The 14,423-nt window shown below is 40.5% G+C and overlaps 1 protein-coding gene across 1 annotated transcript in view; it reads left to right on the top strand.

The window, feature by feature from the left end:
* The first annotated feature begins 3,668 nt into the window (after window positions 1-3,668).
* The window catches only part of NKD1 (naked cuticle homolog 1), a 43,897-nt gene continuing 33,142 nt past the window's right edge, over window positions 3,669-14,423 (top strand). Inside the window, exons 1-2 of the mRNA XM_017740827.1 lie at window positions 3,669-3,693; window positions 10,204-10,305. Coding sequence (XP_017596316.1) covers window positions 3,669-3,693; window positions 10,204-10,305 — 127 coding nt within the window. The remainder of the gene's footprint in view (window positions 3,694-10,203; window positions 10,306-14,423) is intronic.

The following is a 14,423-nucleotide window of genomic DNA, read 5'->3' as shown; positions in this document are numbered from 1 at the left end:
ATCTGTTAGCTCTTAGAGAACAGAGACACAGACAAAGGGGCTGATGGGGGGAGGGAGGAAAAAGATATTAAATTCTGGAGTATGAAGTCTCCGTCTCAAAGGCTCAGGGGGAGGGGAAGGGGAAATCTGCTAAACTCCATGCTTTGATGTGGGCCGCTGGCCCTGCGATTCCATTTATGGGAATGTGCGTGGCAGACAGGCCTGCTCTTACTGCCTGCTCTTACTGCCTGCTCTGCCCTGCCTGGTTTCTCCTGCCTGCCTGCTCTTACTGCCTGGTTTGTACTGCCTGCTCTTACTGCCTGCTCTGCCCTGCCTGCCTGCCCTGCCTGGTTTGTCTGCCTGCTCTTACTGCCTGCTCTGCCCTGCCTGCTCTGCCCAGCCTGCCTGCCCTGCCTGCTCTTGCTGCCTAGTTTGTCCTGCCTGCCCTGCCTGCTCTGCCCTGCCTGCCCTGCTTGCTGCCTTGCCCTGCCCCGCCCTGCTCCACTTGCCCAAGCACTCTCTGTCACCCGTCCACCCAGCCTGCAACCCAAATTCTGCCCCTGCCCTTGTTGCTACAGTAACATTTTCAAGGAAAATGCCATGTACTCAGTTTTCAGCTATTGAGATAGGGAATAAGAATTTCTAATAATATAGGCAACCCTTAAGTTAGAAAAAAAAAATGTTTAGAAGGGAACTTTTTATTTGCTTGTAATCCTCCTGACGTCCCTGTGAATCAACATGCAATTGTTCATCTAAATCAGGTTTTTAAATGGTGTGTGTCTGTGGTTTTTTATTGCCTGTTAAAAAACATGTCTGTTTTCATGTGTGCAGCATCAGTCACCATTCGGGCATGGTCACCGATGCTGGACTGCTTACAGGAATGTGTGGAGATAGGTTCTGCTTTTTATTTTATCTTTTTCTGCAGAGCCTTACAGTGCTTGTCCTACATGCCTGGCAACAGAGGAGAAGAGTAAAAGAAACCTCTATGTCTATCTTTTCCTGTTGTTGGCTCTGTTTTTAGCCTTAATGTTGATGGCATTGTGCTTTGCTGGGACTTCCTGGCCCATTAAAACCCCGACCAGTTATAAAATGATTAGTTGACATACCTGGGCTCTAGGGACAAAGAGGTGGTTTAAAAAGGAATGTGAACCATCTGTTTTGCCAGCACCTCCTGTTGACAGATTTATGGCTCAACATTAGCATATGTGTCCAGGGTCACACACCTGTGCTTCCTAACAAGGTAATATTATTTAGCAGGGTATGTTTTCATCCTGAGGATTCAGAGCTCTTTGCAAAGGTGGGCATCAAGAATTCTGTTTTACAGTTGAAAAATGAAGGCACAGAGAGATTTAAGTGACTTACCCTACACCACACAGTGAGTCTGTGGTGGAGCAGTTATTGAATCCAGGTTTCCTCCAGCTGCATAAATATACGTCATCCATTAGCAGGAAAAGCCTTAGAGCTATAAACATAATAGAGGAGCATTGATTATCATTCTAGGGGAGTTCTAAGCCCTTGTGCTGTATGCAGACCTGAGCCATATAGGAAGACACTGGTTGTTCTCACAAGGAAGGTTCAGAATGCAGTATGTTAAAGCTGTGGTGATCACTGAATTGGTGATTGCATCTTAAATGACCAAGTTATTCTGTACTCAAGCTCTGTAGCCATTTTCTGCAAGCTTGCTTCCCAGCACATGCCTGGATACAATCACCTCAGTGCACTTAAGCCTGTCTGTTAAAGAGTTTCTTGGTAATGAAATCTATCATGAAAGGAAGTTGAACAGAAAATCAGATTTATTACATAGCTACGCCCATCTGCCTGCTGTGGTGAAGAAGCCCAAAATAAGCAATTCAGAGAAGTTATTGAGCTTCTCCAGGCTGGAAGGAAGATGAAGATTTGTCCTTTTTCATTCATGTCTTTAGACATGGTCATCAGTATAATCTATGTTGAAGATAAGATCTTGGGGAACATGGGACAATTGATTTTCCAATCAGCAAGGAGATTAGAGGATAGTTAGAACAAAATAAGGTAAATAGCTGAATCTGTAGAGTTCATTTATTCTTCTGAAGTAGCTTCAAAGATAGCAAAAAGGAGTCATTTCTTGTTTCAGTTCTATTTAATCTCAAAGACTGATGATCTTTTTTAGTTGAAGATGGCTGGACTCTTCAGTTGGAAAGTAACTGCTGATTCCGTACATCTGTTCTAACAGTTGCTTTCAATTATATGATCTCTTATCTGGCAGAAGTCCTTGAAAAACTGTGTTTTATCCTATCACCTTAAAAATTAGAAGCCTTGATAGTTACAGGATTCCAATAGTAGTGTTAATGGAAGATGTCACTTTGCAAACACCTAGCAAGGGTTTATAAAAATCCATGAAATTCAGGATTAAAACATCATAAAAATAGTAAAGCTCTGTCTTGAAACTGGAATAATCTAAATAAAACTGTACCCTGCATTGATCTTCTGAGTATCTACAGGTCTTAACATACATTGGATAAAAGTTCCTAGTATTTTAAGCTATTATTTCTGGTCTTTTTTTCCTCTACAGACATATATATATATATACACAGGGTATAAATTGGTTTATATTTACAACCTTGCTTATCTTCCACAGCACATGTGAAGCCTATGATTCAAGTTAAATGAGCAGGCAGGTAGCCTTTGTTGGGTGCAGGTTGCAGTGACTGACAACTGAAGGAGGATGCTCGTTTGCCCCCTGCAGTAGTGATGACAAAGCTACTTGCAAAGAGCATGTTTCATTGTGATGAAAACCTGATTTCCACAGGCAGGAGAAAAGAATAGGTCAGAAATATGAAGAAAGGATTTGTGTTTCATCCTGTTGGAAAGCCTGGTGCACGTTTGATTTGGGCAGAAGAGGTTCAGCTGCGTGTTGCAAGCAACCTGGAACAAAAAGTACTATGTTTCCTTTCTTATTCAGGTGTTCACCACGAAGGCTTTTGTGCAAGTGTCCATCTGCTTTGCATGTTCATTTCCTCAACAGGCTCATGTTCATATTCCTATGAATGGCCTGCCCTTAGAAGTGTATCATACAACCACTGCTCCTGGTACCCACTTGGGGGCCTGTAACAGAGATAGAAAGGTATTGGGGATGTTTTCTGCCTCATAAGCCTCTAATAGTCCATGATCCTTTGTGACTGGAGTTTGAGTGGGGGTTTTTTTGGCCATTGTGTCTTTATCACAATATTTATCACAATATTTATCAGCATCTGGAATTGCTCTACAGATACCTTCTGTGAGATGAGACTGCAGGGGTGCCAATTCTGTCAAACAGGTGGATACAGATGCATGATTTCCAACAGCGTTGCCATGTTATTAGGGCTGGGAATTACTGCTCCCAGAGAACAGAGGCAGCCACACTGAAGGCATTTGTGTTTCATCATTTTATTTTTGGAGCTGGTAGATTAGTGTGATCTTTATGCTAAGGTGCCAAGCAATGAATTTTGGTATCTGTGGTACTAGACCCATTGTGTCCTGCTCTCTCTGTTAGGAAGACCATAACTTTGGGCATAGAGGCCAACAAGGCAGATAAAGTAAAATCCTAAGCCACAGCAGTTAAACCCATCCAAGATCATCTATCACAGATCTTACAGGAAAAGTCTGTTTTCTTAAGAACTCTACCTGCTGTGATTATATTATGAAGAAATTTTATCTGAGAGAAGCTTCGATGCATGGCGGAGGAAGAAAAACCCTTCTGTAATGACAGAGCACAGGTTCTTATTTCAGAGAAAGAGAACACTGTAGAAGTTAAACTTGTTTCTTCTGCTGAACAATCTACTTTATCAGAATTGCAGTGTGTATTTTATTGTGGGTCTGAAAATTAGAGTCACCTTGACGTCTTCAAGTGTGAGTTGCTTCATGCATTTTCTACAGAACGTTGCATACTAGTGAAGTATCTTTAGTATTAAATTATCCAGAATGGCAGACTTTAAAAAAGTGAGACCTCATGATTGCAGAAGAAAAAGGGAAATATGCTGTAGAAGAACAATATTAGGCTTAAAACAAGGCATAAATGTGTATTGCTTGATATTGTTTTTCTGTATGGTATATGCTTTAATTCTTACATATATTTTTGCCTGGTTTTAAGTTTCATTATAGTGAGGCTTATATAGTGTGGCTTATATAGTGAAGCTTATAGTGGCATATATACTTTTATCTGTGTAAGGCCCTGGGTTTATGGATTGCTTATGAACAGAGAAGCAAAGGAAGCTCTTCTCCTAAATAGAATACTGTAATATAGGAGGTATGGTTTATTTGAAAAAGCTTGAGTGGGATCTCCAAGCATTTTTGAAAGAGAGTATTACAATGAAGTCTTCATTTCCAAATGCAGAGAGAGCCAGATGCATGCCCAAAGCACATTCTTCTCTTTTGCCTGTAAGTAGTGATTACACAAAATTGTGTGCCTAAATGTCTACTTTCATTGTGTTTGACTGCATGGGTACCTGACTGCATGGAAGCTGCTGACCTGGCACAACGTCCTCTCCACGCATGTCTGACTATGAGCAGTTAATTTATTTATTTCCTTATTTATTTCATTGTCAAGTTTTAAGCCTGGCTAAAAACCTGTATTTAAAGAATGATGACCACCTCAGGATAACTGAGTATCTGCTTCCACTTACATTAGCCTAAAAGAAGCTGCACCATTTTTTGAGGTGTGAGTAGGCTTTCTAGTGCTGAAGCCTAGGCTTGAGCTGGATCATAGTTACACATGGCCGTGTTTCTAGTCCATGGGAAATTTCAGATACCCAAAGGGGAACAAGGTTCCTTCCATTGACTGTTTTTCAAAAGTCTTTTTCCTCTTTCTCTTCAAGTCTAGACAAGACTAAAAATAAAGCAAAACAATAATGACTGCTTTGGGATTTGGAGGGGTTTCCTGAAGCATCTTCAACAGATGAGGTTTCCGCAGTCCGCTAAGGACTTGCTACAGGAAAATCAGACTTACTTTGGAAACTTCTTTCCAGCACATAAGACTGAAACATTCAGAATGGCCTCTTGGTACCTGACGGGCCCTCAGTGATTTGGTTGAAAGGCCGAAGGGGATCCTCATTCTCTTAAGCCTCTATTTCTTGGGATTGTTTTTTCTACATCAAGAATTGAAGTTTGTGCATAGGTGACACAGCATTCTTGTTGGCAGTGACTTTAAAACCATTTAAAATCTACACAAGACATTAGAATTACCACATATCTTGTCCCTTGCAGTCCTGTTGTGAAATGCATTTCTTCAACTTTGCTCATTCCAAAACTTTATTGCATCAATATGAGAATAAAGAAAGAAAACCCCATGTTTCAGTCAGATGGTTAAAAATAGGGAGGAAAGGTTTTTGGTTGATGATTTGTCTTCTGCATGTGTTGTGCAAAAAACCCCCAGTATGTATGATTCCTTGACAAAAACTTAATTAAACAGGAAATACGTGCATATGTTCTGCCAAAAATGTGGAAAATCCAGTATTTTAAGGCTAAATCAAAGGATTTTAATGAGGTATTTGAAGGAGAAAGGTAAATCAACTTGTTTCTACTTGAGAAGAGCAACACCTTTTAGAAAAATGTTAATTAATGCAATATTGACTTGAGATGTAATACAAGGAGTAGGGGGCCCAAGCTTTAAAAATGTGCTTGTTATCATGATAACCCACTTAAATCAAAGGTTATTCTTTGAAATATCTAGTACATCTGTGGATGTATCTGTCTGTACTTAACACTGGAGCAAAACTGTATTGAGTACTGTGTTAGGTCAGGCACAGGCTGCTAAAATACACGCTCTGGTTGCAATCAGTAGCTTCGGCTCTTGTGTGCCATAAATTTGCTGGATGGCATGGGAGGTGACATGGAAAGGCAGAGCCAGGACAGGGAGAGGGGTAATACTGCAGATCAAGGTTAGAGCAACTGGTGGATGTAGGGACTAGGAGGCAGGACTAGGAGATGTGACCACAAATACGCCTGTGCAGAGCCTGGAGGGTGAAATCAAGGAGCTTAACCTCAATGTAGAAGCAGAAAGGGAGCCAGCAAAGGTGATGAAGGCAGAACGAAGGGTGAGTGTTTGGATTGCAGCATTTTCAGATGGCTTGTGAGAAGGAAGTCAATAGCTGGAAGCCCCAGAGTGAGTGCCTGGCCTTTGTCTCCAGAGACTTATATCAGTAAAAAGATTGCACAGGGCCATTAGGGCTGATGTTGAGGTTAAAAATTTAAAATTTCCATCGAGTCCGAATTCATTGATGTTTGATTGTGCAGTGAAGGTGGGAAGCGAGTGACGATTGCTGGACTTGTACCCGGCTGAGTAGCAGCCCTGGGGCGTGGGAGCTTTTAAAGATTGTTTTTCCCGTCGTGTATGTATATACTCAGCAACATTTCTGAGGGAGCTGCACTAATTAACTCTTCTCCCACCCCCGCCCTCTCAAATCTGAGCTGAGTACAGCGGCACCTATCAGAGTTGGATGTATGGGACACAAGGTCCTTTCTGGCCAGGCCAGGCAGCTGTTCTGAGTTTTGAAGCACATGTTTGAGCCTGAATCTTAGTCATTCACTGTGATTTGTGTTGGTAGCTAACAGAGGCCAACTTATTTATCTGGGAAACTCCTGGTGAGGTAGAGACACTTACTCTGGATGGGTTCCTGTTCAGCAACCCATAGCAATGGCACGCTGGCATAATCCTTCTGTGTAAATGTTTCTTCTCTTTATTCTTTCAAGTGCTCACTGACCTCATTTATATAGTATTTCACAGGGTACATCTGGTTTTGGTTGTTTCATGACTCAGTGTTCCAGCTTGAAAACTCAGCGTTGTCATTTAAAACCTCGTGTCAGGACAGTGATATACAACTGCCTGTGACCCAAATGCCATTGCTGTTGCTCTTGGGCACTGGTCCTGCCGTGGCATGGGTGCTGAGGGCCCTGTGGCAGAGCCTGGCTGAATGCAGAGCTGCTCCTGGCTCGCTCCCCCCCTGGAGCCGCTGTCCTCTTTGTGCTTAAACACACTGGTCCCCAGTGTCAAATACTCGGCTGTAGTGGTAGTGTTTGCTTCCCACTAGAATTTCTTCAGCTGCAAGTTCTGTTTTACCCATTGACCCTTTTCTTTCACTCTAACCCACTTTATGAATTTGGGTTGCTGGGGGTAGATGCACTGTTCTATCCGCTTTAAGGCAATTTGTCTGGGTTACTGGGGCTCGCTCATCCCCTCGAGCCGCTGTCCTCTTTGTGCTTAAACACACTGGTCCCCAGTGTCAAATACTCCTACCTGGCTGTAGTGTTTGCTTCCCACTAGAATTTCTTGAGCTGCAAGTTCTGTTTTACCCATTGACCCTTTTCTTTCACTCTAACCCACTTTATGAATTTGGGTTGCTGGGGGTAGATGCACTGTTCTATCCGCTTTAAGGCAATTTGTCTGGGTTACTGGGAGAATATTATGCAGGATGAGCTGCAGTCAGAGTTGTCTTCTCTGATGCTTGCTCAGCTTTTGTACTTTTCTGTTGTGTGAATTCACATACACTGCCCAGAAACCTTTTCTCGGGCACATGCATTTTGGTGTTTATTCAGGTTGCAACATCTATCTTGGTGGTGCTAAAAATATTCAAGTGACTCTCTTGCAGTTTTTTTGACAGAGAAGTTAATGATGATAAGATGAATGAGAGAGTACATATTTTTTCTCCTGCATTTTTTTTCCTGTAAAATCTCAAGAGTTGCCCACACCCTTTGCAGATACGTGTCTGTCTATCAAAGATGATACATGTCAGAATCTTCCACAGAGGAATCCCTTTGAATGGGAGCTGAGGAATTCTGCTTAAATGTGTGACTAAATGTTCAGACGATACTCTCATCAGTTTCAGGATGGATTGTCAATTTATGTGCTGTCTAACAGTTATATTATGGTTCAACACCATGAAAAACACTTTTTAGAATGTGTTAATTTAAAATAATTTGGTTTAAGGCAGAACACTTACTGGAAATGTGCTTGCATTAAGTCACTATTTTAACTTAAATAACTAGGAGCTAGAGAAGGAGTGAAACTAGACTGGAATATAAAACATATTTGCTTAAGACCCATGTAATGATTAAAAGTGAGGAAATAAGGAAGCTAGTGTAATGAATATTAATGCTTCACTCTGCTGTTTTACACTCTCTGTCTTCTACTGTTTTCCTTTAAGTTACTTGATAGTGCATTTTTAATCAACAAATGTATGCTTATTTTTAAGTGATGTCTTTTGACGTATGAAAAATCACAACAGTTAATGACTCGTGAGTTTTGTAGAGCATGAGATTAATGACATCATTTTAACAGGCCGTGTTTGATACCCAGAGGCAGTGCTTGCTTAGCTAAAATTTTAGGAGGTGAAAGCTACCATCTAGATAGTATTCTCAGAGATACACCACAAGTACCTACCCATTTGCATATTTGCTGACCAGGTTAACAGAAGATATTTTTTTTTCCAAAGGGAGCAGGAATTCCAACACAAGAAAACCCCAAATGAAACAGATATTCAGTATTTAGCATTGTGGGAGAGCAGAGTCACTTCTATATATCATTATCTATGGGAGCAGGCAGAGGTGTGCTCTCACAGCTTCATGGAAAATTGTGACATGAGGGAATTTGGTCAAACAAAAGTATACTAACTTTTAGATGGTCTTGAGAAGATCATCATCTTGCAGCAATATGATGCATCATGCCAACATTTTATGTCTTCTTTTCATTCTCTATTTGTTCCTTCCATAATTTTTAACGTAATGGTTGATATTCATCAGCACATGCCCAGAAAAAGAGACCTTTTTTACTGGAACAAAAGTAGCTTTTTGTGATTTTCTACCTGGAAAGATAAATCCAGAATGTCAGCTTTTATAGCAGTATTGTGCTGTGCTGTATCCCAGCATTCCAGGCCAGTTTGCGAGCATTTCTCAGAGACATTTGTCATGCGAGGTCTAACTTTACTTCAGGGGATGTGATTGTGAAGAGACGGTATTTTCAGGGTTTCTGGGCTAAGTGTCCAGTAGTGTTAGTGCAATCTAATTTTTAACATGTTGTTTCAGAAATTGATACTGAAGAATTCCTAAGATATGCTTTTGTGGCTTAGTTACTCTGTTATAACTAATCTGAAAGAATAACATTTGGGCATGTTGAAGGTAAAGAACCTCTGTCATCTTTTTCAAGAAAAAGAGGTGAGCTGTCTTTACCATGATCAGATTCCTTAACAATAAAGCTAATTAATACAACCAGACATAATTTTCACCAGTTATTCCCTTATCCTTATCTCATACTAAAAGCTCTCCATGGTCAACTTCCAGCTCCCAGGTTGATGCTGAGAATGCTGGCTGTGAGTGCTTTTGCAGATGCAGCTGGAATGGCTGTGAGTGCAGCACACCGGTTTTTTAGGCCCATATCCTTCTTTGTCACCATAACTTTATCAGAGGCAGAGAGTGTTTGTGGAGCATCCAGGGAGCCAGCCTACAGTGTAAGGTCACTGACACTACGGTTCTCCTAAAGCTTTGGAATGACTGAGAGAAGGCAGGACATGAGGATAGCTGTCATTGCTTATGGTTTAGCTGGGGTGGGGTGATGGAGCTGAAAGGGTTTGCTAATAAGAGAGTAAGAATGCTCTTCAGAGTCTTTGTGACTGGGATTAGCTCCAAATCCCACTGATGCACTTTATTACTACTTCAGCACCACTGGAGAAATGTTTTTTGGGTCTGAGATAAGTTTGTCTGCATATCTATGGCATCTGCTCCTGTGTTGTTCTATACATACTGAGGCTGGCAAAGTTTCATTAATTTCAGGACTGAAGGCTCAGGCAGCTTGTCAGAATCTGGTATCTGCTTTTCTTGGGTGACCTCTGGCATATGGAAGTTTTCTGTTTGTTGGTGGAACCAAGTGATAACATTCCTCTGCAGGCAGTGAATGGCTTATTTCTCCTTTATCATTTCCATTTGGAGTTTTTTTTAATCTTGCTTGTTTGAAAGAACATTGAAATACTAAATATTACTTTGTAAAATTATTTGAATATGAACTTTTTTTCTCTTTCCCCTCTATCGTCAATTCATCTTCACTAAATCTTTGTCCAGAAGTATGTCCAGAGCATTGTAAAATAGCACCAAATGCATTCACTACCACTGATAAGGTGATTGACTTCTTTCCTGGAAAACAGTTTCTGTGCTCTCATTCTTGTTTTAAATTAATTCTGGCAATAATAAGTAAATATTGTTAACACCTCAACACTTTGTGTATAGTATATTTGTGGTTAATTTGTTTTGTTTTGTTTTGTTTTAAACAGGATTTATCTGGGGAAGGCTACAGAGACACTATTGGTGATGAACACTTTCATCTAGAAGGTAATTAAAGAACAAAATTTTTTGGTTAATATAAAGGGGTATTGGAGCAAGTTAGTGAATAAATCAGTGTGAGAATGCATATACTGAGAATGCAGTTCTTGATCTACTGATGTGTCATTTGCCTGAAAAAGCTGTTAAGAAGGAAATAGGGGATTATTTCTGTATCCACTACTACTAGTACTGAACAAAGTTACCCAGCTGAACTACAGGGACCAAATGTTTTAATTAAAGGTCTCACCGTTTTCTCCAGGTACTTCTCTTGACACTGGTAGCAGTGGCGAATGTCGCTGTCCCTGGCAGAGGTGGCAAATGCAGTGAGTGAGACTGTTAACACTGGGTTATCTGAGACACTGCACTCCCTTCTGGGTTACACAAACCAGCCTTAGAAACTCCCACGTCAATTTCTAATAAGGACTAGAGATTCTTACTCAGCACATTTTTCTTGAATATGAATGGAACCATTATTGCCTCAGACAATTTCTCTTTCCACCTCTTCTCCTCGTCTGTGATCAGTTGAGATGGAATCACTGTTGTGGTGGGAAGGACCTTTGGTGCCTGTGAGTATGGATGCTGTATTCTGCCAAGTGGGGGTTGTTGAATGGAGAAGATTAATTTGTTGCTCATTCCTTTCAAGGAAATGAGACTTCAGAAACTCTCCAGTATAACAAGCGGTTGCATGGGCCTTGTGCTAGATTTATATTATACACTAGTGGAAACAATATGCCCAATTTATTTAGAGCAATGAACCATGTCAAGTTTAATCTGGAAATTTCTATCCCTTTACAATCCAATAATTTGTTTCTGGTATTAGAAGCTTTGGTATAAACAGAAGGTGAAAGATTCTCTGTTAAGAATGTCTGCCTTTCAGTTCCTTACCTGTGCAATGTGTTAATATACCGTGATTCTCCAAGTTTCTCTCATCTCTGTAGTTTACAAAGACTGCATGTCTTGTATGTGCCATAACACAGGAACTCAATTTCAGTTGGTGCTTGTAGGCTACTGTTAATCACAAAGGCAAGCTATACTTGCCATGATGGAGTCAGTGTTTGTTGAGTGGTTTTGTGTTTAACTTCACCACAGTTTTCCAATCTCATTTTAGTAGGACATAATGCTGGTAAAGGGTAGGATTTTAATTTTAGAATTATAGGAGAAACTGCTTCAGACAGGATATGAAATGTCAGCAAGGTGAATAATTTCATTTTCTTTGTCTCATTCTATCTTTCCTTGCCTCTAATTATTTCTTGCTTTGTTGTGTAGCATTATCTTGTACAGCAAACATAATGTTCAATATCTAATTTTCAAACTAGTCAGCAGCAATATTCTTTTTATTAGAGTATAAAACCTTTTAGGTAACTGTAATTTCAGTCTTTCAGCAGTTTCACATTATTACTTCCAATGAGTCCCATTTGTTATGAAGTAGATGAGTAGTGAAGACCAGATTTAGATACCAGCAGTGGTCCATCCTTTGTGTGCTGTCACCAGGGAAGAGCTGTTCTGTGGCATCCTTCCAGCTGGGTGGAAGATGACTGTTCCCACCCAGTGCTCAGGCAAATGCATGCAGGTTGTCAAAGCTTGCTCCTTGTCCCTTCTGCTCTCAGATCTCCAGGTTGTGCTTTCCATGCTGGGGACAGTGTTAAGCAGTTCCCCATTTCATTCAGATATTGAAAATCTTGCCATTCTCAGACAATACTACAAGCATGGTGTTAAAGCATCCTTTTTGTGTAACTTTATACTTTTTACTTGCATCATACTTTAATGATTGTGCTAGTACTAGCAAAATATTGTGGTATTTGATAAAGTGAAGCTGAAACATGATTTGAGATCTTTGATCGGTCACAGCTTGAATTCTGTGTAGCTTAGGTACAAGATGGCAACTGTTGTACCTCTTCTCTGCATATAAATGTTTTTGTTGGAAAATGTAATTAATATTCTAGAACACAGATTAATCTTTCCATCTAAAATAGTTGTTCTGCCTTTATTTTGCTGCCTCATGATCTTTACATATGTACTGGTATAACACATGTGCTGCATGATTATATGCTCATGTGTCATAAGATAACATCAAAATCACCAACAGCTTCAGAGACAGGGATCTGTAACCCGGAAAATGGTTGATTAGACTCAGCTCAGAGAGGACATGAATGGCAAATACCATGATCTACCAAATACCATGCATCAGTGAACTGTATTCTGCCTTCATAAATACATGGTAGGGATGAAACAGAAACATTTCTTAGATTTGCAAAAAAAGCATAGCAAGTTCATAGCTACAGTTCTGGTTTGGGCAGGGAACGTTAGAGCCTTTGCTCTCAGGAACTTTATTGGAGAATAAATCTGAGTTCTTTAGAAGACTCTCACTGAAAAGACAAAGTGGCAATAAGAGAAATAATTGAATTCTTTATTTTGTTTTACATAGCCAAGTTTATTACCTTTTTTTTCCTTCCCTCTCTTTTTTTCCCCCCCTCTTAGCTGTCTGAGCAGTACAGATAAAAAGAACTCTCTTTGCTGGATTTAACTTCTGTGTTGTTATGTAAAGCTTGATCAAATCCTTTCGTCTTAACAGACTTAACTGGCCAACAGCAAAAGGCTCGGGATTCTGGGATTAAGATTGTATTTGGTAAGAGGACTGGTGCATTAGTGCTTTCTTTTGAACTATACAAAGAACAAAGTAAACATCAAAAGCATTAAGCCATGAGAGCGGATTGTTGACTCAATGTTGCTGCATGACAAGAGGTTAGAACTCAGTAGCGGCAACTCTGTTTATTGAGTGCTATGCAGAGAGAAACGGTTTGACCAGCATTGTCTATTATATCCACCACCTGCCTTTGATTTTGCTGCTGGGCAAGTCACTAAATTGAAATTTTTGGATTTTCTCTTATGTGGTCAGTGATTTCCTTAGATAAGAGACACCAATGGAAACCTCAGTCTCATACTACTATTACTCTGTTTTCCCTCTTCCTCTTTCATTAATAACACAGCAATTGGGCATGCTGGATATAGGTTCTGTAGTGGATTTATTTGCATCTTGCATTCCAAGTGATTTCCCACTGCATTTCAGAACCTTCCACTTGCCAGACTTGGAGTACTTGTGCAATCTGCTGTGGCTGTGTAGGAATGTTTTGTGCTCAAACTTCCTTGTCCCCCAGTTTCTGCACAGGAAGGACGTGCTTCAAAACCCTTCACATGTAGGGTAAAAGAGCTCCCATTTTATCTTCCTTGTCCCTAGCTAGAATAATGGGTTGCCAGAACCAACCAATGACTAGGGGTGGCTCTGGAAGAAGTCACAAAACCTAGCACAGACACCAGGAGATATTTTCCATTTCATGTTGGTGAAGAAGCTAAAATGGCAGGCAGGAATTGAGTGCAGGATTGAACAGCAAGTCACTCTCCTGCCAGGAGACAAGCAGGTGGTTCAGAAAGATAGCTGCTATTTGTGTACTCAATAATAACATCCAAGTTCTCCCTCAACTCTTCTAGGCATAAGTAAGCTTCTAATGAATTGTTCGAGAGTCCTGCTCTTGTTTTTCTGAACCTTTTTCACCTCCTTTCCCTGGACTTTTTGGGATTTTTTTGCAGCTAAAGCTTGTAGACCAGGAGAGCTTTTTTGTCTTGACGACTCCACATCTTTCTGAAATGAAGTGGGGTTTCTCCATCTTGTCACTACTGCAACATTTAAAAACTTTTCAGAAAGTTCAGCTCAGGAAGGGACTCCTGATGCAGTCTTCTGATGCTGACTGATTATATAAAGGGGTGATTTCTTCCTTGTCCCAGGACAAGCTCTTTGGAGCCCTGTGGGATACAGCTGCTTTTTGGAGTTCACAGTGAAGTCCTGAGCTTCACCTTGATACCTAACCTATTGTCCCAATTATTTATGCAAAAATGTGATTTCTCATGTCACTGTTCTCTTGAAAAGTATGACCTAAGTATTTCTACTAATCAGAAATCTTGCATCTCTTGAGATCAGTCTAGTCCTGTGATGTCATGGTGATTCACTGTACCTGTCAGAGGAGCTGCCTCTTACACTGATAGCAATCTGTTCTCTGTTTCATTTGTCAGCCGAGGGTGATGTCTTGATTATTATTCTCTCAACAGAAGACTGGAGAAGATTCAAGCCTTCC

This window comes from Corvus brachyrhynchos, unplaced genomic scaffold, assembly GCF_000691975.1.
Source record: "Corvus brachyrhynchos isolate BGI_N302 unplaced genomic scaffold, ASM69197v1 scaffold26, whole genome shotgun sequence".
Taxonomy (NCBI): Eukaryota; Metazoa; Chordata; class Aves; order Passeriformes; family Corvidae; genus Corvus; species Corvus brachyrhynchos.
This window is presented reverse-complemented; position numbering and strand designations above follow the sequence as displayed.